Source organism: Trichomycterus rosablanca, chromosome 7 (genome assembly GCF_030014385.1).
Source record: "Trichomycterus rosablanca isolate fTriRos1 chromosome 7, fTriRos1.hap1, whole genome shotgun sequence".
Taxonomy (NCBI): Eukaryota; Metazoa; Chordata; class Actinopteri; order Siluriformes; family Trichomycteridae; genus Trichomycterus; species Trichomycterus rosablanca.
In genome coordinates, this window is record NC_085994.1 from 33010138 (window position 1) to 33033154 (window position 23017).

At 39.7% G+C, this 23017-nt stretch overlaps 1 protein-coding gene across 1 annotated transcript in view; it reads left to right on the plus strand.

Annotated features, from left to right (window-relative positions):
- The window catches only part of prdm16 (PR domain containing 16), a 322591-nt gene that overhangs the window by 158082 nt on the left and 141492 nt on the right, over positions 1 to 23017 (plus strand). Inside the window, 1 exon segment of the mRNA XM_062999239.1 lies at positions 7506 to 7553. Coding sequence (XP_062855309.1) covers positions 7506 to 7553 — 48 coding nt within the window.

Here is a 23017-nt window from a genome sequence, read left to right on the forward strand (position 1 = left end):
ATCATCTATCTATACCTATATATCTAAATATATCTATATCTATATATATGCCTTTATACATGACACATATATACATATGTACATATATACACATATATAATATATAATATTCAAAATGACATATACACACTAAATATTTATATACACAATATATGTATATATACAGTGTATCACAAAAGTGAGTACACCCCTCACATTTCTGCAAATATTTCATTATATCTTTTCATGGGACAACACTATAGACATGAAACTTGGATATAACTTAGAGTAGTCAGTGTACAACTTGTATAGCAGTGTAGATTTACTGTCTTCTGAAAATAACTCAACACACAGCCATTAATGTCTAAATGGCTGGCAACATAAGTGAGTACACCCCACAGTGAACATGTCCAAATTGTGCCCAAAGTGTCAATATTTTGTGTGACCACCATTATTATCCAGCACTGCCTTAACCCTCCTGGGCATGGAATTCACCAGAGCTGCACAGGTTGCTACTGGAATCCTCTTCCACTCCTCCATGATGACATCACGGAGCTGGTGGATGTTAGACACCTTGAACTCCTCCACCTTCCACTTGAGGATGCGCCACAGGTGCTCAATTGGGTTTAGTCCATCACCTTTACCTTCAGCTTCCTCAGCAAGGCAGTTGTCATCTTGGAGGTTGTGTTTGGAGTCGTTATCCTGTTGGAAAACTGCCATGAGGCCCAGTTTTCGAAGGGAGGGGATCATGCTCTGTTTCAGAATGTCACAGTACATGTTGGAATTCATGTTTCCCTCAATGACCTGCAGCTCCCCAGTGCCAGCAACACTCATGCAGCCCAAGACCATGATGCTACCACCACCATGCTTGACTGTAGGCAAGATACAGTTGTCTTGGTACTTCTCAACAGGGCGCCACCACACATGCTGGACACCATCTGAGCCAAACAAGTTTATCTTGGTCTCGTCAGACCACAGGGCATTCCAGTAATCCATGTTCTTGGACTGCTTGTCTTCAGCAAACTGTTTGCGGGCTTTCTTGTGCGTCAGCTTCCTTCTGGGATGACGACCATGCAGACCGAGTTGATGCAGTGTGCGGTGTATGGTCTGAGCACTGACAGGCTGACCTCCCACATCTTCAACCTCTGCAGCAATGCTGGCAGCACTCATGTGTCTATTTTTTATAGCCAACCTCTGGATATGACGCCGAACACGTGGACTCAACTTCTTTGGTCGACCCTGGCGAAGCCTGTTCCGAGTGGAACCTGTCCTGGAAAACCGCTGTATGACCTTGGCCACCATGCTGTAGCTCAGTTTCAGGGTGTTAGCAATCTTCTTATAGCCCAGGCCATCTTTGTGGAGAGCAACAATTCTATTTCTCACATCCTCAGAGAGTTCTTTGCCATGAGGTGCCATGTTGAATATCCAGTGGCCAGTATGAGAGAATTGTACCCAAAACACCAAATTTAACAGCCCTGCTCCCCATTTACACCTGGGACCTTGACACATGACACCAGGGAGGGACAGCGACACATTTGGGCACAATTTGGACATGTTCACTGTGGGGTGTACTCACTTATGTTGCCAGCCATTTAGACATTAATGGCTGTGTGTTGAGTTATTTTCAGAAGACAGTAAATCTACACTGCTATACAAGCTGTACACTGACTACTCTAAGTTATATCCAAGTTTCATGTCTATAGTGTTGTCCCATGAAAAGATATAATCAAATATTTGCAGAAATGTGAGGGGTGTACTCACTTTTGTGATACACTGTATATGCCTTTATACATGACACATAAATACATATGTACATATACACACATATATAAAATACACACTATACAATGTTTTATATACACAATATATATGATATCTATCTATATGACTGTATGTATGTCTATATAGATATATATATTTGCACTTTATATATAGTTGCACTTTGCATGTCCATTAAGGCAGCTGGAAAAGCTCGGTGGGTTTGTGTCTCTTAAGGGTGAGGTTGTTTTCTTTTGTCTGTTGGTCATCAAAGCCATGATGAGGATGGCGCTTGCTCACAAAGGTGCACCTACAGTATAATGCCAATGAAATGGTATTTGTGGGGAATTTATTTTCCCCACACAGACACATTGGCGTTAATTAGGCTCAAACATTTAAGCTGAATCATAGCACATTCTGACTCGTATTTATTTTGAATGTCCTCCTCCGGCGCACCTCTGTTTTCGGGACACTCCGGAGCGCTGTCAGGGTGACACGCTAATCACAGAACTTCACAGTTTTTCATTTACATAAGAAGGCCTGACAGGCTTGTGTAAGCAAACGTAAACGGAGAACATCCTTAAAGGTGCAATTGCGCACGTTACGTCTGTTTAGAAAGAACTTCGAAATTCCCGGCGGAGTGTCAACGGCGCAAATTGTCCCGTCGCGAAAAGGTAAAAAAAAAGTCGGATTCGGAAAGTCTGAAAAAGTGGTTCTGACGTGCCATAAATCACACCCATGCTCGTGGCAAATCATACTTTCCAAGGGTCTAATTAATAGATTATTTATTTGCTTGACATGCACCCACACATATGGCCTGTGCTTTTTCATAGTAAGTCATTTGGCTGGTTGTCAGCCAAGTATGCTAATCGTGTGCACACACGCATGCACACACGCATGAACACACACATGCACATGTGCTCTTATGCTCTTATGGAAATTAAAGCTGGTTATTGAGTGTGCCCCAGTCTATGAATTATCTTCTGAAATAAAAGGGGCACTGCTGTATAATAACCTCTTATATTGTGCTGGGAGTTTTCCATCAGAAATCGTTTGAACTAATTTGATCGGATGGGAAATGAAGTAAATAAATAGTAAATAAATAAATAATAGCAATCAAATAAAATACAAAAAATTTTAATAAATTATAATATAAACAAATAAAACTTAATTATAATATTATTATTATAATACATAATTAACTATAATCAGTAAGCCCTCTTTCATGCTGTTCTTCAATAGTCATTTAGGTGGTGGATGATTCTCAGCACTGCAGTGACACTGACATGGTGGAGGTGTGTTAGTGTGTGTTGTGCTGGTATGAGTGAATCAGACACAGCAGCGCTGCTGGAGTTTTTAAATACCGTGTCCACTCACTGTCCACTCTATTAGACACTACCTAGTTGGTCCACCTTGTAGATGTAAAGTCAGAGACGATCGCTCATCTATTGCTGCTGTTTGAGTTGGTCATCTTCTAGACCTTCATCAGTGGTCACAGGACGCTGCTCATGGGGCGCTGTTGGCTGGATGTTTTTGGTTGGTGGACTATTCTCAGTCCAGCAGTGACAGTGAGGTGTTTAAAAGCTCCATCAGCACTGCTGTGTCTTATCCACTCATACCAGCATGAATAATACCTACTCTGTAGTGGTCCTGGGAGAGTCCTGACCATTGAAGAACAGCATGAAAGGGGCAAACAAAGCATGCAGAGAAACAGATGGACTACAGTCAGTAATTGTAGAACTACAAAGTGCTTCTATATGGTAAGTGGTGCTGATAAAATGGACAGTGAGTGTAGAAACAAGGAGGTGGTTTTAATGTTATGGCTGATCAGTGTATGTTTTATTGTCTAGTCCAGATGTTTTGTCTTATTGTTTCTCTATGTACATCTGGAATTAAAGTCATACATCTTGAAATGTCATTCCTTTCCAAATATCTACTGACTCTACATACCTCAACTCAGATAAATACTGTAGTTTGTTATTGGCTGATATGTGAATTGACTATAGTTGGTGACTTATCGGTGCCCATATAAATAGGGCTAGAATGACAGCACAGATTTAAAACTCTCCAAGGTTGGTAGATTTATTCCAAGATTCAGACGTAATCCAAGAACCCACGTTGAATAGCTTACGTTGACCCCTGGTCCTGCTTTTTCTTCAGCCACATGATTGACGGCAAACTTGAGTCGAGTTTAATGTGGCGAGAACGGAGCGTAATTACACCTCATACATTTAGAAACACGCAGCAAGGGCGTCCACATGTGTGCGAGTGAACTTGGGGAATAGCTTGCACGTGGTGCGGTGTAGAAGGTAAAAGAACTTGGTTAAATCGTGAGATTCGAATGCGGCGGCACCGTACTTCTGTTTTGGGATTGGGGTGGCTCTGACATGGCTACAGGATTGAATTATGTATGTAAGTAGTTTAGGGAGACTTGTTTGAGTATTTGTGATGTAATTGCTTCCACTCGGTTGGCTTGAATACACTGAAGGCCTAATTTAGGGAACCACAGCTTTTGGGCAGTGTGCACAGCTGGCAATCAAGCGCTGATAAAGGGGCGCTGAGAACTTATTACGTATTTGGTTTTATGTTTTCCATCGATTCTCTGGGTTGAAATATTTTGGGTTTTTTTTTTCATACCCACATTTATTTTCATGTTTTTGTTATCCAAATGGATTGCACGCTCACTTTGGGGGATTTTCTTCCCAATTTGGCTGAGTTACATTTCATCAAGCATTTTTTTCCATCTATTTAAACAATAATTAAATCATTTGTGGCAAGAAATGATTTTACAATATCATTAAAAAGGAATTTATTAGCCAAACCATGTATTTTTACAACTTCATATGTGAAAACTTAAGTAGTTCAATTCTCACTCACTTTCTTAACCACTTATCCAGTTAGGGTCATGGGGGTGCTGGAGCCTATCCCAGCTTTTCAATGGGCCCAAGGCACACAGTAATACCCTGGACGGGGCGCACACACACATGCACACCCATTCACCCTATAGGGCAATTCAGTGTCTCCAATTAACCTGACTGGCAGGAAACCGGAGCTCCCGGAGGAAACCCACGCAGACAGGGGGAGAACATGCAAACTCTGGACAGAAAGGACCCGGACCACCTCACCTGGGGATCGAACCCAGGACCTTCTTGCTGTGAGGCGACTGTGCTATTCTTTTTATTTTATTTATTTTATTTGTATTTATTTATTTATTTATTTATTTATTTTATTTATTTATTTATTTATTTATTTATTTATTTATTTATTTATTTATTTATTTATTTATTTATTTATTTATTTATTTATTTATTTATTTTTTTTTTTTTTTTTTTTTTTTTTTTTTTACCCACATCCATTTTCACTTTTTTAGAATCAAAATGGATTGCAAGCTCACTTTTAGGGGATTTTTTAAAAATTAATTCATTAATCAATTTATTTTATTTTATTTTTTACCATGTATTTTCAGCACTTCGGATGTGAAAACTTTACAATAGTTCATTTATTTATTTATTCTTTTATTTATTTTACTGACATCCATTTTCCCTTTTTTATAATCAAGATGGATTGCACGCTCACATTTAGGGGATTTTTTCCCAATTTGGGTGAATTACGTTTCATCAAGCTGTTGAACATTAAATGAATGTTTTTTTTTCTGTTGATTTAAATAATAATTAAATCATTTGTGGCAAGAAATGATTTTACAATACCATTAAAAAGTTAATTTATTAGCCAAACCATGTATTTTCAATCACTTCAGATGTGGAAACATTAGTAGTTCAATCAGTAGTTCATTTTTTTTATACCCACATCCATTTTCACTTTTTTAGAATCAAAATTTGCACCCTTACCAGGGGATTTTTTTTTCAATTTGGCTGAACTACATTTTATCAAGCTGTTGAAAATTAAATAAATTTTCTCATCGATTTAAATAATAATTAAATAATTTGTGGCAAGAAATGATTTTACAATACAAATAAAAAGGAATTTATTAGTCATCTTATTTTATTTATTTACTTATTTTTTATTTATTTATTTATCTTTTTTATTTATTCATCTTTTTCTGTTACCCAAATCCATTTTCACGTTTTTAGTATCCAAATGGATTGCACGCTCACTTTTGGGGGGATTTCTTTCCCAATTTGTTACATTTCATCAAGCTGTAGAAAATTAAATGAATATTTTTTTTCCATCAATTTAAAATAAAAATGTAAAAACTATTTTTCATTTATTTATTTATTTATTTTATACCCACATAGATTTTAACTTTTTTAGTATCCAAATGGATTGCACGCTCACTTTTGGGGAATTTTTCCCCAATTTGGCTGAATTACATTTCATCAAGCTGTTGAACATTAAATGAATGTTTTGTTTTGTTTTCGTTTATTTAAATAATAATTAAATCATTCGTGACAAAGACTTTATACTGATTAATAAAGACAAGGAAGGAAAATTGGAGTGCTTTATTAGGTACACCTATCTGGTACACCTATCTGGTACATTCATTTATTAATGTTTTACCACCACTTTATCCTATTTAGGGTCATGGTGGGTACAATTCACTTGACAAAAGGAAGAAAACATCCTGGACAGGTTGCCTGTCCATCACAGCGCCAACACACACTTACACACTCATACCTAAGAGGACTTTAGTATCTCCTGTAGTATTTTCCTGACTGCATTTGTTTGGACTGTGGAAGCTAGGAATGACGGTACGAAGTGTGATGCGAACAGTTAGGTCACAATTACTGTATTTACAAGGGAGATATAGGAGTTGGGTAGCTTTGTTCCTTAACAAAATTGAAAGAATGTTTTATAAAATGTGTTTAATGTGTAATACGTTTTTACGTCGATGTGTTATCATTTAAACCAGATCGAACCAGAAAGGCGCAGTTTCTTTAAAACACAATCCGCCGATTGTGCATATCTTTAAAAGTCTTTTCATGACACGTATCTAAAAATACACCGCATTCAGAACAGAGCGCTCGAACCCTTCCTGAGTTCATCAGAAAGCTCCTGGATCCAGTAGAATCGTCGATTGTGCTCGTGTCAGCTTCAATCCATGACGGCGTGCTCGCTGAAGAGGCCTCGCTCGCCCTCACACACCTTCCATTCAGAAGATGAGATGGGGGAAATGGAAGTGGGTTCGGGCTGGTGGGGATCAGCGCACCACTGTAACATAGCCCAATAATCCCAGAGCGGGGCTCTTTTCCTGTCCTCCGCTACCCGCGGATGAATGACGGGCACACAGAGACCGGTCGTGCATACTCCAGCTCCTATTATCTCCCAAACGTGAAACAGACTCGGCTCTCATCGGAGAGCTTCGTCGCGGCACGAGGAAGACGCTGCCCGATTTTGGCCAGCGCCTCTCTTAGATAAATATTCCTGAAGGCCCCTAATACCACATCTCCTCCTCGGACTGTCTGCGGCTAGGGAAATTTCCTGCTCCTGCGAGTTAACGTCAAATCTATGGGCCTTTTATTTCACCCCTCGAAGAAGGGGGTTCAGGAAAAGTGGGCCTGCTGTGATGGGTAAAGAGATGGAAGAGTCAAACCTTCAGAAAACTCTTGTCCTATCATTCGCTGGCCACTTTATGCTTTTTGTTTAGAAGGCTTTGCCCAATACGATCCAGAAATTTGGAAAGACGCTGATGTCCATATTCATGAGACAATACTTATTAACCTATGTCTTCTATTATTCTGTATTGTGAGTAATAAAGGTGGTTTTTAATGGGACTTGTATTGAAACGTCTTTGTTTTCTCTCTTCGCAGCAAATGCTGAACGATCACGAGGCGTCCCAGGACAGCTGCATCAAAAAGGTACGACTTAGTATATGTTTGACCCTTGGTAACCCCTTATTTCACCATACTTGCCTCGAAGGGTGTTCCAGTATACACCGATCAGCCATAACATTAAAACCACCTCCTTGTTTCTACACTCACTGTCCATTTTATCAGCTCCACTTACCATATAGAAACACTTTGTACTTCTACAATTACTGACTGTAGTCCATCTGTTTCTCTACATACTTTTTTAGCCTGCTTTCACCCTGTTCTTCAATGGTCAGGACCCCCACAGGACCGCAACAGAGTAGGTATTATTTGGGTGGTGGATCATTCTCAGCACTGCAGTGACAATGACATGGTGGTGGTGTGTTAGTGTGTGTTGTGCTGGTATGAGTGGAGTTTTCAAATATTGTGTTCACTCACTGTCCACTCTATTAGACACTCCTACCTAGTTGGTCCACCTGGTAGATGTAAAGTAAGAGACGATCGCTCATCTATTGCTGCTGTTTGAGTTGGTCATCTTGTAGACCTTCAGCAGTGGCCACAGGACGCTGCCCATGAGGTGCTGTTGGCTGGTGGACTATTCTCAGTCCAGCAGTGACTCATACCAGCACAACACACTCTAACACACCACCACCATGTCAGTGTCCCTGCAGTGCTGAGAATGATCCACCACCCAAATAATACCTCGGAGAGTCCTGACCATTGAAGAACAGCACGAAAGGGGGCTAAAAAGGCATGCAGAGAAACAGATGGACCACAGTCAGTAATTGTAGAACCACAAATTGCTTCTATATGGTAAGTGGAGCTGATAAAATGGACAGTGAGTGTAGAAACAAGGAGGTGGTTTTAATGTTATGGCTGATCAGCGTATGATTAATCCCAAATGTGTCGCTTTGTCATGATGGAACGGGAGTCCTCCCCAAACTATTGACAGTTTGTAGATTAAACAGATTAAAAACCTTAATTTATTACCAGTGTCTAAATACTTTTACACTCTTAGTTACTTAGACAGCGATTATGTTTAGCCTCAGGCCATTCAAACCAATGGGCTGAGGCGGCACAACCCGCTACCTACCATGCCAGCTAACATCTCCCTCCCTCCCATTTTAGAATGATTACGAATTTATTTACATTTTTAAAGAACTCCGTTCATTGCTCTGCATCCGTCCACCATATTTGTCATTTTTTGTGAGAAAATTTGTGCCGCACTGAATGCTGGGATTGCCTTCATCGGATGCTCCCTCATTATTCAGTCAGATTATCACACAGAATTAAGACACCTCAGTAGGCAGCATTTTAAGGCATCTAAGAATTCAGACAGCCTCCATCTCGGGAGTGCGTAGAGAGCTCACTAGGTTTTCAGACAGACACTGTGTGTCTGATACATGGCAGTAAATACACCTTATGGCCAAAAGTATGTGGACACCTGGCCTTTTTGTTGGACATCCCATTGAAATCATGAGCATCTGTATTGAAATGCCCCAAGTTTTGCCTCTGTAACACAGTATTTTAGTATTGGTAATAATGTGTCCCTATTTAGACAAAAAAGCATTTGTTAAATCAGGAACTAATGTTATAAGAAGGCCTTGCTTGCAGTTGACTTTCCAATTCACCCCAAGGTCTTTAATGGGGATAAAGTTAAGACATTCTTCATCAAACCATGTGCTTGCAAACCTTGCAAAACAAGGATATGGACCTTCCCTAAACTGTAATTGTCTAAAACATCTTGGTACGCTGTAGCATTAACAGTACTCTTCACAGCAAAAAAGTGGCTTAGCCCAAACCCTAAAACTGTACTATACATTCCAGTAGGTAGCATTGTTGTGGCATCATCCACACTGACAAGGCTGCAAAAAAGGGAGCCAACGTTCCCCTCCATGACAACAGCCATATTTTCGGATCAGGGTGTCCCATATCCACATACTTTTGGGCTTGCATCAGGAAATATCTGATTAAGATCCAGGACCCTGTTTATGTTCAACCCGTCCTTCAACTGATACTCCTGAAGGTGGAGATTTTCATGATGTTCCACTAACAGCTCAGTGAGTTTAGGAGGTGATAAATGATCATAGGGCTAGAGCGCTACGTTTCTTTTATGGCCGGTGTGAGGAGGTCGAGAAGGTGGCGGTGGGTAAGAAAGGGGTTCAAGTGTAAAACTGATGGAGCGTGAAAGAACAATAGCAAGACACCTGCTCTGAGAACACGGGTCTCATGTGAGGACCGACCGAGAAGCAGCTGAGATGTTCAGCTGTGGTTAATGACTGCGTCAGCGTGTTGTTTTGAAATCGCTCGTCTTGAGGAGGCGTTTGGTCTAATACAGATCTCTTAATTAAGGTTTAATTAGCCTATAATATTATATTTGGATGTAGTAAAATAGTTTCATTATTCTTGTGATGATGTAGTCATCTAGACAGTCCAACATTTTCAATGGGATTTTTCTATTTATTATTATTTATTTTTTATTTTATTTATTTAGTTGTTTTACCTTTGGTGGACAGTGACAAAATACTTTTTAAAATATTTATTTATTTTTGTTTATTTTCATTTTTTTACCTGTGGTGGACAATGAAAAAAATATTTATTGTATATTTATTTATTTTTTTAATTTATTTTTTACCTTTGGCCAACAATGACAAAATACTTATTAAAAATTTGTTTTATTATTTTATTTTTATTTTTTACCTTTGGTGGACAATGACAAAATACTTTTTAAAAATATTTTTTATTTATTTTTTTTTTTTTTTACCTTTGGTGGCCAATGACAAAATATTTATTACATATTTATTTATTTATTTTATTTGAATTTTTTTACCTTTGGTGGACAATGACACTATTTACTACATATTTATTTATTTAATTTAATATTTTATTTACCTTCGTTAAACAATGACAAAATATTTATTAAATATTTATTTATTTTTTAAATTTATTTTGTTTTATTTTTTACCTTTGGTGGACAATGACAAAATATTTATTAAATATTTATTTATTTTTTAATTTATTTTATTTAATTTTTTACTGTTGGTGGACAATGACAGTTTTTTTTTTCCAGTCTTGTACAAGTGATGTGTGATTGATCATTAAATATATTTATATATATTTATACTTTGGACAACCAATTCCAAACCCATGGCCATTAATATGGAGTTGTGTCCCCTCCATTTGGCTTACCCACTCTCCAGGGACGGCTTTTTAGCCTCCTTGAGATTTTGAAGTGCGTCTGGGGGATTGTGTGACTCCTTATTTGAAAGAGCATTCCGACGGTCGGGCTCTGATACCGGACTCACAGTCGACGTTCCGGTTCATCCCAATTGTGTTTAGTGCTTTGGGGATTTTCACGAGACCATGTTTTATTGGATTTTGCTTTGTCATGATGGAACGGGTGAGGGTTTTGACCATACATATTACTGGACACAATAATACTAGGAGTTATTACGTGTGTCTAAATAATATTTACACTATCAAACCTTCACTTTACCAAGGTGCTTACTTCTAGGGGGGTAAATGCAATTGGGACAGGTCCTTTTTGTGTGCGTTATGCTTACATCATGGTGGCAGTGGTATGAAATGTACGTAGTTGTGAAGCTGTATTGATTTGATGACTGCATGAAACTATTAGAAATCACATTGAAACAATGTACACCAGGTACTTTGACTAACTCTGTTTACTTGGTAACTCATTTTTCCCGATTTCTTTTAAGCAGCCATTCAAAGTGACAACATTGATGTGTTGTTCAGCCATAAATCTACAACAAAACCATCCATGCCCCCTTAATCTATCCCATCATCAGTCTCCTGATCTCTCTTTTCTCCCTCCTGACTCTCCTCAAGACAACAACCGAAAAAGAAGCGGTTTTATTTTCCGAGCTGAAAAGCCGTCTTAGCGCCAAATCCCGCCGGATAAGAAAGATAGAGGGGGAAAAGGAAGGTGAGAGGGATGAGGGAAGAGAGGCTCAGCTCTTCTTTTATTTGTTTATCCTCGTTTCAGAAACGCATACGGCCTGGGCTCTAGCGGCTGGAGATGCCTATCGGCGGCGGGAGGAGATAGGATCTGCCCGTGCTTTAGCCGATCTTCCCACAGCGAACATTTCGGCTCTCTCTCAAGCCGGCAGATGTAATCCGAGAGCGCGCGTATATGTTTAGCCGAGCTTCGGTCTGTCTGGCTGTCTCGCGGTGATCGTGCGGCGATAGCATTCAGACGCATAGATTCATTATAGAAAATCGATACCTTGTAATTGTGTTCAGAACTGATCCCAGAGAAGATCCCCTCCAGCATTGTCCCGCATCTGGACGCAAAATTAAAACGTTTTCTCAGTTTCAAACGGGGTATAAATGCGCCCAGCGTAAAGCAGGTCTGTGATGCTTTAATGGGAAAGAGATTAATGACTCTTTTGACACGCTCGGCAAGATCACTTTAATGCTCTCCTGACTCGTGCTGCCATAGATCCTTTTTCTTGAAAGGAGAAAAATGGTGGTCTATCTCATCTCAATCTATCCTCGCCATCCATTCAGCTGTTATCATGTGACACGAGGTCTAGCGATTCAGCCGTCCATTAAAAAAGCATAGCAAGACTATTAACTTGTATTTCTAAACCACTTATAAACGCTCTATAGAGCTTTGAGTTTGTTGGACATCCCTTTTTAAAATATTGGAGTGTGTCTCAGGCTTAGAGCATTGGTCAGGTCAGAAATGGCATGGTGTTCAATGGGGTTAAGGTCAAGGCTCCTTGCAGGCTACTTAGGTTCTTCCAAACCAAGCTTGCTACATGTGCTGACAAAAACATAATTACACTGTTATATATATATATATGTATATATATATATATATATATATATATATATATATATATATATATATATATATATATATATATATATATATATATATGTATATATATATATATGTATATATGTATATATATATACACACATGCATCATTAGTTAGGGTGTCCACATACTTTTGGACAGTGTCGATTAGAGGTTGTTTGATGGCTAAGAAAAGACTTTTCTTAGTTACCAATATTTTGAACACTTTTTAATATGTTTTAAAGGAAAACATTGCTATTTATTCAACTTTCATAACATATGGCGTACCTCAAGGCTCGATTTCAAGTTCTATTCAATTTTAAATACTTTTTCACATTTGTTAAGACAGCTTTTTGTGTTTTTTACAATATGTTTAACACTTTTTATTAAGTTCTAGATGAAATTGTTACTATTTGTTCAACTTTTAATACATATGGCATACTCCAAGGCTCGATTTTAGGTCCTATATAATTTTAAATATATATTAACATTTGTTAAGACAGCTTCTTCGTGTTTTTCACTATAAGTTTAACACTTTAAAAATGTATAAATGAAATTGCTAATATTTTTTCAACTTTTTCAACTTCAAAATTACATATGGCATACCCCAAGGCTTGATTTCAGGTCCTATTTAATTTTAAATATATATGTTTTTAATACTGCTATATAAATTAACCTTGACTTAACATTTTAGACAGCTTCTTTGTGCTTTTCACAATATGTTTAACACTTTTTTAAAATGTATAAATTAAATTACTAATATTTATTCAACTTTCATAACATATGGCATACCCCAAGGCTCTATTTCAGGTTTAATTTAGTTTTAAATTTCTATGTTTTAAATCTGCTATCAAATTTAACCTTGACTTTAAAATGTAACACTTTTTAATAAGAGATAGATGAAATTGGTAATATTTATTAAACTTTCAGTACATATGGCATACCCCAAGGCTCGATTTTAGGTTCTATTTAATTTTAAATATATATGTTTTTAATTCTGCTATATAAATTAACCTTAACTTAACATTTGTTAAGACAGCTTCTTTGTGTTTTTCGGGGTCAGGTCATTTGACCACTTTCTGCCCTGCCATAGGAAACAAAGGGAGCGAGGACAAGAGGGGAGAGGGTAGGCATGTTGGACGCGAGTCAGCAATATTTGCAGAAAGGGTCACTGGGGGGTAAATAGCCCTCTAATGTTTGCTTTATCAAGCTAGAAACATTTTCCTTCTGTAAAAAAATCATCTCAAACGACCCGTCAAATTTATGACGGGCTTATTATGCCCCAGAAACGCATTACAGGTCAGGAGGAGCGCTTTGCTGACCCGAGGGTAGCCGTCTCCAAATGTGATGATTGATTGATAATTATGATAATTTGTTTGAAATGATTATCTGGATACAATAATCACAGCCGTGAAACCCCCTTCTGGATCTCTGCGTCCGCCCTCGCGCGCTCGTAATGCAGGGCCATCAGAAATGGCCTCTGGTTATGGAAGGATAGGAACAGGGGCCTCCCAGCCTGGTCCCCAGGGGCCAGGGGGGCCCCGTTGATGAATGATGACCCAGAGGAGGCTGAAATCAGAGGAGAATAAACAGGGGAATGAAGAGGAGGCGAGCGACAGGGGGAAGGCTGGTAACTATCTGTAGAGGAGGGCAATTATACGCCAGGCCAGGCTGCCCCCGGGGTACGAGCTCGGACTGAAGAATGCAGAGGGCTCAGGATCCTGACCACCCAACACACACACACACGCACACACATTTGCACTTCTTGCAAAGAGAGCAGGCTGGGAAAACCTTCCCCCCTAATTTTTTTTCATCGTCTCGTCTGCATTAGAAGGAAACATTGATCGAATGTGTCTGGATACAAATTTGAAAACAAATTAGAAGAATGAATGACGAAATTACAGTAAATTAGGTCCTTAATTTAGTTCCTCGTCCGGCAAAGGATCGCAGGATATTTTAGCCACCCCTCGTCAGCCAGGGATCCCATTCCGAGGAATCTGACCCACTGGAAGGACATGCCTCTTCAATTAAAATAGAAAAGCTTCTCATGCATTTCAGCGCAGGACTGTCAAAAAACACTCAGCAGTCCAGTGTCATCGGCTTTTTCTGTCACCAATATGGGAGGAGGCCTCGCTAAGAATAATATTTGTGGTTTTAGTAGGACTGTGAGATGACTTAATGATAATATCGTTTCTTTCTTCTCCTGGCTCGATTACGGGCTAATTGACAAGGTTCTTTTTTCCGTAAAAGCCCGGTGAAATGTCTTGTATATACATGGGATCTGTCTGCTGACTTCAGGAAGCACTCGGTCGCCGCGTCTGGTTGCTGATAGAGTCGTATGCAGGGTCGGGATGAATAGTTGATTGGGTTTTCACGGCTTAAAGACGAACTGTATGCAAAATTCCACACAGATTCCGGTCTACAACACAGGTCTACAACCAACAGCATAACTGTTCTGATGTGTTGACCTCTACAGAGGAATGATAACATTTTGACAAATATATAACATAAATTTTAACAAATGTATAACATATATAACATAAATAACATTTGATGATAGTAAAAATCTATAAATGAATCTTTCAATAATATGATGCACGGTAGATGGTGAAATCCATGCAAACACTTATTTCATATGATGGAATGACATGATTGAAGTGGCTTTTGTCTTTTATATATACCGATATTGATATATATATACACACCGATCAGCCATCAGCCACCTCCTTGTTTCTACACTCACTGTCCATTTTATCAGCTCCACATACTATATAGAAGCACTTTGTAGTTCTACAATTACTGACTGTAGTCCATCTGTTCCTCTGCTATACTTTGTTAGCCGCCTTTCATGCTGTTCTTCAATAGTCAGCACCCCCACAGGACCACAACAGAGCAGGCATTATTTAGGTGGTGGATCATTCTCAGCACTGCAGTGACACTTACATGGTGGTGGTGTGTTAGTGTGTGTTGTGCTGGTATGAGTGGATAAGACACAGCAGAGCTGCTGGAGTTTTAAATACCGTGTCTACTCACTGTCCACTCTATTAGACACTCCTACCTAGTTGGTCCACCTTGTAGATGTAAAGTCAGAGACGATCGCTCATCTATTGCTGCTGTTTGAGTTGGTCATCTTCTAGACCTTCATCAGTGGTCATAGGACGTTACACTCGGGGCTCTGTTGGCTGGATATTTTTGGTTGGTGGACTATCGTGAGTCTAGCAGGGACAGTGAAGTGTTTAAAAACTCCAGCAGCACTGCTGTGTCTGATCCACTCATACCAGCACAACACACTCTAACACACCACCACCATGTCAGTGTCACTGCAGCGCTGAGAATGATCCACCACCTAAATAATACCTACTCTGTAGTGGTCCTGTGGGGGTCCTGAGCATTGAAGAACAGGGTGAAAGCAGGCTAAAAAGGTATGTAGAGAAACAGATAGACTACAGTCAGTAATTGTAGAAATACAAAGTGCTTCTATGTGGTAATGAGTGTAGAAACAAGGAGGTGGTTTTAATGTTATGGCTGATCGGTGTGTATATATATATATAAATATATATATATATATAATGAAACTGACCCTGTTTCCTCATAAAGGTCTCCTATCATGATTCATGTCTCTTTTTTTTTTACACTACCCGAAAACAAACATCTCTTTCTGGCCTATCTGGGAACTGTGGGAACTGTCCCTGACTGGACAGAATGCTGTCATTATGCACAAGCTCTTTAGCATTCTCAGTTCCAGATGCTTGGGTACAGTGTGTGAAAATAAGGACCGGTGTGTACATACGTACAAGTGTGTATGTGTGTGTGAAACGCAGAGTAGAACTGGACAGAAGCTTGAAGCATGAGCACGGATGCTCCCGCCCCAGTACCGCACTGGAATTCAAGTGGGTGAAAAAGATTAGAAAAGATTTGGCCAAAGAGAGGGATGAGAAGAGGCGAGCAGGGAAACGCAGGACTGCTGAAAGGACAAAATATTAGCTTTCATCTACTGTAACAGCCCTTCATTCTCTCTCACATGAATACCCCCCAACATAGCAGCTTCTGAACGACGAGAACAAAAAGTATCTGGGATTATTGTTATGAGTCTTCTTTAAACACCCCCCCTCCCCCCCATTTCCCCGACCACGAGTCTCATCCTGGCAGTGCGAGAGTTCATTCTGAGTGGGAGTTCATTAATTCTGTTGTGTGAATGAAAGAAGGTCCTCTCACACTACTCATATAATAATGTGGACCTGTTGCCGTCGGCATAGAAACCGGCTGTTTGTAAAGGAGTTAGTTGGGGAAATGTATGCTGTAATTTTACGACACTGGTGGTCTCTCAAGCCTTTTGTTTTTTAATGTTAATGGCTTACAGTCATGTCCCCTGGGCACTTTTTTTTGGACCCATGTCCAGCAGGACATTGGTAGGTTTGGCAACTGAGTGTTGTTTTTGGGCATATATCAGGCTACTGTGCTTACATTTCAGTAGTGCAGGCGACTTAACGGCGTATATATAATGTAACTAACATTAACGATGCAAGCAACAATACACTTGACCCAAAATATAAAGAAAAGGAACTATTATTAACAGACTAAAACGTAATACCTAGCATGCCATACATGGCACAAATATGTGCTGAACATGGGCGTTAAATCCAGATAAAATATAAAATAAGTACATACATTTTGAAGCACTTGCTTTTATGAAGAACGTTTGACATTCTTTGTAATAGTAGGAACAATACAATTTTGACTTGTACGTATTTAATGTGTTTGAAATTGAAACAAAAAGCAGCATTTAACTCAAAACAGTATCTATATCTGAATCTTTCAATAATATAATGCATGGTAGGGTGAAATGTACATTTTCAGCAGGCGCTTTTATCCAAAGTGACTTACACAATGAGCTGAACACGATGAGCAATTGAGGGTTAAGGGCCTTGCTCAGGGACCCAACAGTGGCAGCTTGGTGGTGGCAGGACTTGAACCGGCAACCTTCTGTTTACTAGTCCAGTACCTTAACCACTGAGCTATCACTGCCCTTAAGAAACAAATCTATTTGTTTCTCTGATTGAGGTGGCTTTTTGTTTTTCAGAATTGTACAAAATTCATTGTTTCAAACTGGCCCCTGTCCCAATATTTTTCATATTGTGTTCCAGACATCAAATCCAATGTTGAATAAACAAATGTCAACAAATATATAATATATTTTTTTTTACTATACACTTGGTTTTGTGAATTTCTTACAATAATTCAGTTCCATTATTTTTTGTAGATTTTTTTCTTGTAATAGTAGGAATGATAACATTTGAAAAGCATTATTTGCACATTCTTACTTAAAGCATTACCAATAAAAAATAATAACATAATAAGTATTGCAGAAAAGGAGAGTTTAATTAAAACCAAAAAAAAAATGAATCTTTTGATAATATGATGCACTGTAGAGGGTGAAATCTATGCTAACACTTTATATGATGGAATGACCTGATTGAGATGTCTTTTTGTTTTTTGGAATTGTACAAAATTCATTGTATCAATTTGCCCCCGGTCCCAACTTTTTTTCAGAATGTGTTCCTGACATCTAGTAAACGAATATTTATAAAATACTATGGTACCTTGAAACTCTACGTCAATTGGTTCTGGGATTGGCATTGAGTTTAAAAGGAGTTGAGTTTCAAGGTATTTTTTTTCATAAGGATGTATGGGAAACCTGTTTATGTGAACTTGCATATATTTTATGCTAATGTAAAATAATGGGGTTGTTTCTGACACTTATACACTGAAAATAACTGAAAACAAAATTATATAAAAACACTGAAATAAAACATTGATTCTTACGATTTATCAGCACCTCGAGCTATAACACAAGTTTAAAAGTGAAAAAAATGTAGCTAAACACATACACGTGGAGCTTTCAGAGTGGATTTGACTGTTAATCCACACAAATGCAGATTCCTCTCATATGCGCACTTTGATGACGTTTTACTGCACCGCTCAGACCAAGCGCTGAACAAAGTGGCTGGTTATTGTTAATTTGAAATTAAATACATATTTTTTAAAGAAACTGAACACGTTGAGTTTAAGAGTGCAAATTTCTCAAAGAAGGGCGTTGAGTTTCAAAGATTTTGAGTTTAGAGGACGTTGAGTTAGAAGGTACTACCAATATTTTTCTTGTTTAAATACAGCTCCATTCAGATTTACAAATCTGTACCTGTGTATATGCAGTTCACATTCCTGTCTAAACTTTTCTGGAATTCAGATTCGTATTAACAACACTGTAGAAATATTTCATCTAAACGAAGCACGACACAAAGAACGAAAGAGAGAAGAGAGAGAATTTCAAAGGTTAGGAATGCCTGAATGCCCATGAGAGAGGCTCTGCCAGTCAGCCTCTGTCTGACCAGGCCGTGCCCAACCATCCGGAGGTCATGTGAACACAACCCCCTCACACTCCCCCATCTCTCTGACATCTCATCTTGCAAATTCTAACCCCTCGGATCCTTCAAACCACCCCCAAACTTTGAATATTTTAACAAGACGGTCCGGTGTGAAAATCGTGAGACGTAAGCAGGGGGTCCGGGGGATGTCTTCATGGACAAAATGTACAGCGTTTAAGTAAGGGTACTCGGATTGCCCGGCAGTGTACTCTAGCTCGCCAGTTGTGTACTTTAAGAGCTTGGCCAGGTTGACTTGAATACAAGACGGGTGCAAGGTTGGGCGCTCAACAGACACAATTAATCGTGTCTGGTGGAAAGAATAAGGAGAGAGTAGCATGGTCCTGTGTTCTTATTTATGCCTCTGTAAAGATGCCACCAGTTAAGCACCTCTTGGCCATCCAAATTGGGACAATTTAAAAATGTTACTTAGATAGAAGCAAATGTAGGATCATTCCCGAATACTCAACGGTTTATTCATGTTGTAGCCCACGTCCAGGTTATACATAGTATTCAAGGGACTTGAAAAATATCCATATTTAAGCATTAACGGGACAAAAAGAAAGGGTAATAAAAACAAAAAGCAGATTTAACTGTAAACAATATCTATACCTGAATCTTTCAATAATATCATGCACAGTAGAGCGTGAAATCTGTGCAAATGATTTTTTTTTGTAATGGCATGGCCTGACTGAGGTGACTTTGTTTTTGTATATATATATATATATATACATGTATGTATGTATGTATGTATATGGGGGAGTGTGACTTGAATACAAGACGGTCGCAAGGTTGGGCGCTTAAGGTTGGGCATGTCTGGTTGATGCCTCTGTAAAGATGCCACCAGTGAAGCACCTCATGGGGGAATTCCTCTGGCCATCCAAATTGGGACAATTTACAAATGTTAATACTTTACTTTATATACTGACCTTTATTCTTTAATTTTTATAAAGTAATTTTTCCCAGTCATTGGTTTCTTTCATTCTTTCTGCTTGCCCCAATGCCCTCCCCCCCCCCAGTTCATTGACGATCCTCCTTTTGTCTCTTATCTCCTCTCGCCATGTTCTCCAAAGCTCAGCGCTAATCTGCCCACCTGTGCTTTCTTGCTCAACCTCCTCCGACACAGCCTGAATCGCCGTGTACAAACAGTTCATTTCTCATCCCATTGTGCCGCCTGTCACCTTAACCCCGCGCGTCTCGGGAAAACAGAGACCTGTTCTTGGCTCGTTTGGTGGATCCCGTGGCAGACGCTTGAGATCGGGTTTCGAAAACGGCTGACCTCTGGTTGCACCTGAGATAATGCTAATCGTTTCTGTTTACAGAGGCGTAGTTAATAAATGGTGAATCTGTGTACGTGTATTAAGCCATCATCCGTCATGTGGTTGCACATCGTGTACCAGAGACGTCTTTCTTGTATGATACATGATATGGCCAGAAACTCACTCACTCACTTTCTTAACCAATTAGAGTCGCAAGGGGGGTGCTGGCGCCTATCCCAGCTTTTCAATGGGCACAAGGCACACAGTAACACCCTGGACACAGATACACACACCCATTCACCTGTAGGGCAATTCAGTGTCTCCAATTAACCTGACTGCATGTTTTTAAGCTGTGGGAGGAAACCGGAGCTCCCAGCGAAGACACGAAGAGAACATGCAAACTCCGCACAGAAAGGAGAAAGGACCCGGACCGCCCTACCTGGGGATCGAACCCAGAACCTCCTTGCTGTGAGGCGACAGTGCTACCCACTGGGCCACCGTGCCGCCCATGGCCAGAAATTGTTTATTTATTTTTACTAACCAATTCATTCTGGACCAGATCGCCAGTTGGAGACATTATGCAAAAGACAGGGCTCAAGGCATCATAGTATCAATTTAAAGCAATCTCAGTCCACCTTCTGCATTATCTTGGGGGCTGGAGGACCCCATAGTACCTTAGGAAACCTACAGATACGGGCGGAATAATGAATGTATAGAGAGATGTTTAAATTTCATTTACTTGTATACAATTGTGACAGTATACATTGCAAGCAATTGAGGGTTAAGGGCCTTGCTCAAGGGCCCAACAGTGGCAACCTGGCATATGTGGGGCTTGAACCTGCAGCCTTCCTATTACTAACTCTTTATCTTAACTGCTTAGCTACCACCGCTCAGAACAGATAAGATCCTTTTAAATGTGATACCAGCATGGGGTCCAGATGTGTGTGTGTGTGTGTGTGTGTGTGTGTGTGTGTGTGTGTGTGTGTTTTATCATACCTCCATCTGTGCCACACATGGAATACATTCTGTAGTAGTTGAAATAATTCATGGGTCAGTTTAAATGTACTCCTTGATACTTTGCAGCTTCTAGAAATGCTATAAACGGGCCTGGCTGTGACACACACACACACACACACACACACACACACACACACACACACACGATACCAGTACGCCCTAATAGAGTTGAACAATGACTTTCCAGAAGTAAAAATACCCTTTATTTACCAATAAAAGTATTCAAATGTATTGATAATGTTAAGGTCTGGGGTGGGTCTTAATGGGTTCCTCCCTTGTACCTTTGTTTCCTCCAACAGGAGGAATATTGGCTATTCTAAATTGCCCCCAGATGTGAACGAGTAAGTGAGTATCTGAGAATGTGCTGCCCTGTGATGGCCTGATGCCCTTTCCAGGGTGTATTTCTGCATTAGATCCAGTGCTGAATAAAAACATGAGAAAATCATTATTTACATAATTAAATAATAATAAATAATCATGTACCACAAAAATATAATAAATTATTTAATTAAAACAACTGAAAACAGTATCTATACCTGAATCTCTTGATAATATAATGCACGGTAGGTGGAGAAATCTATCACTTTGCTGTCTCAACATTTCTGGAATTTAGGTTTGGAACCATTCCACAAGAGGTTACTGCACAAAAGCAATGTGTAGATGTTGGTTGTTTAGGGTCCTTATAGAGGTACAAGCTTTCAGTGACAGGAAGCGCCTACCCGAGGGCATCGGGTCAAAAATGTTAGGGATGTAAGTGGCCTCTAAGGATGGAAAAGCATTGGCTAGGGCATTGAGAACTGGCAGTATCATTCAGGGAGGACAGAGGGCACCCGACGATCCTCTGAGCAGTATTTAGGCTCTGTGCAACCTGGATACCACACATTAATGCCAATGCTAACGCACTTTCAATCTGTAGATGTTGGTTGTTTAGGGTTCTTACAGATCAGGAGAAGAATCTGCTTTTAATGACCTGAAGCGCCTACCAGAGGGCATCGGGACAAAAATGTGAGGGATATGAAGGGTCTCTAAGGATGGAAGAGCATCAGCTTGGGCATCGAGAACTGGCAGTATCATTTAGGGAGGACAGAGGGCACCTAACAATCCTCTGAGCAGTATTTAGGGTTTCTTTGCAGGCCCTTCTTGTCGGCCTCTGTGCAACCTGGATATCACACACTAATGCAAGTGCTTACACACTTTCAATGTGTAGATGTTGGTTGTTTAGGAAGCGCCTACCCGAGGGCATCGGGTCAAAAATGTGAGGGATGTGAGTGGCCTCTAAGGATGGAAAAGCATTGGCTAAGGCATTGAGAACTGCCAGTATCATTTAGGGAGGACAGAGGGCACCCGACAATCCTCTGAGCAGTATTTAGGGTTTCTTTGGAGGCCTTTCTTGTCAGCCTCTGTGCAACCTGGATACCACACTAACACACTTTCAAAGGCAGACCTGTAGAACGTTCTAAGAAGCCTCTGATCCAATTTGTTTTTTTCTATTTGAAAGAGTAGGTGGCAATGTTGGACCTTCATTGAACGTTTGTTGAACGCTGAGTGAACCACGTAAGCACAAGGTTCAAATAATTCACTTATTATTAATTAAATGAGAAGATTTACTCAACGTTACTCAATGTTCATGCTGAGGAAATCACGGTGTGGACGGAATTAGTAAATAAGCCCGAAATCCTAAATCGCGCTAAGCTTTTGCAAATCGCGTCCTGATTCAGACGAGTTAATAAAACAAGGATTCGCCCCCCCCTCTTGGGTAACGGCGCTCGGGCACGGAGGGCTTAATCTTCATTACAGAGCATTACCCTAGTGCGCGGTTGCTGGTGGAGCCTGGCACCGCTGATCCGCTACTCGCGCACGTATTGACCTCACCCGCTCAAACGAACTGTTAAATAACTCCACTCCAGCTAATCCTGAGAGCAGAAACAATGGGTGCTTGGAACATCTATTTTCCTACCATCAATCAAGCTTTAGAGATTTATCATTAATTAC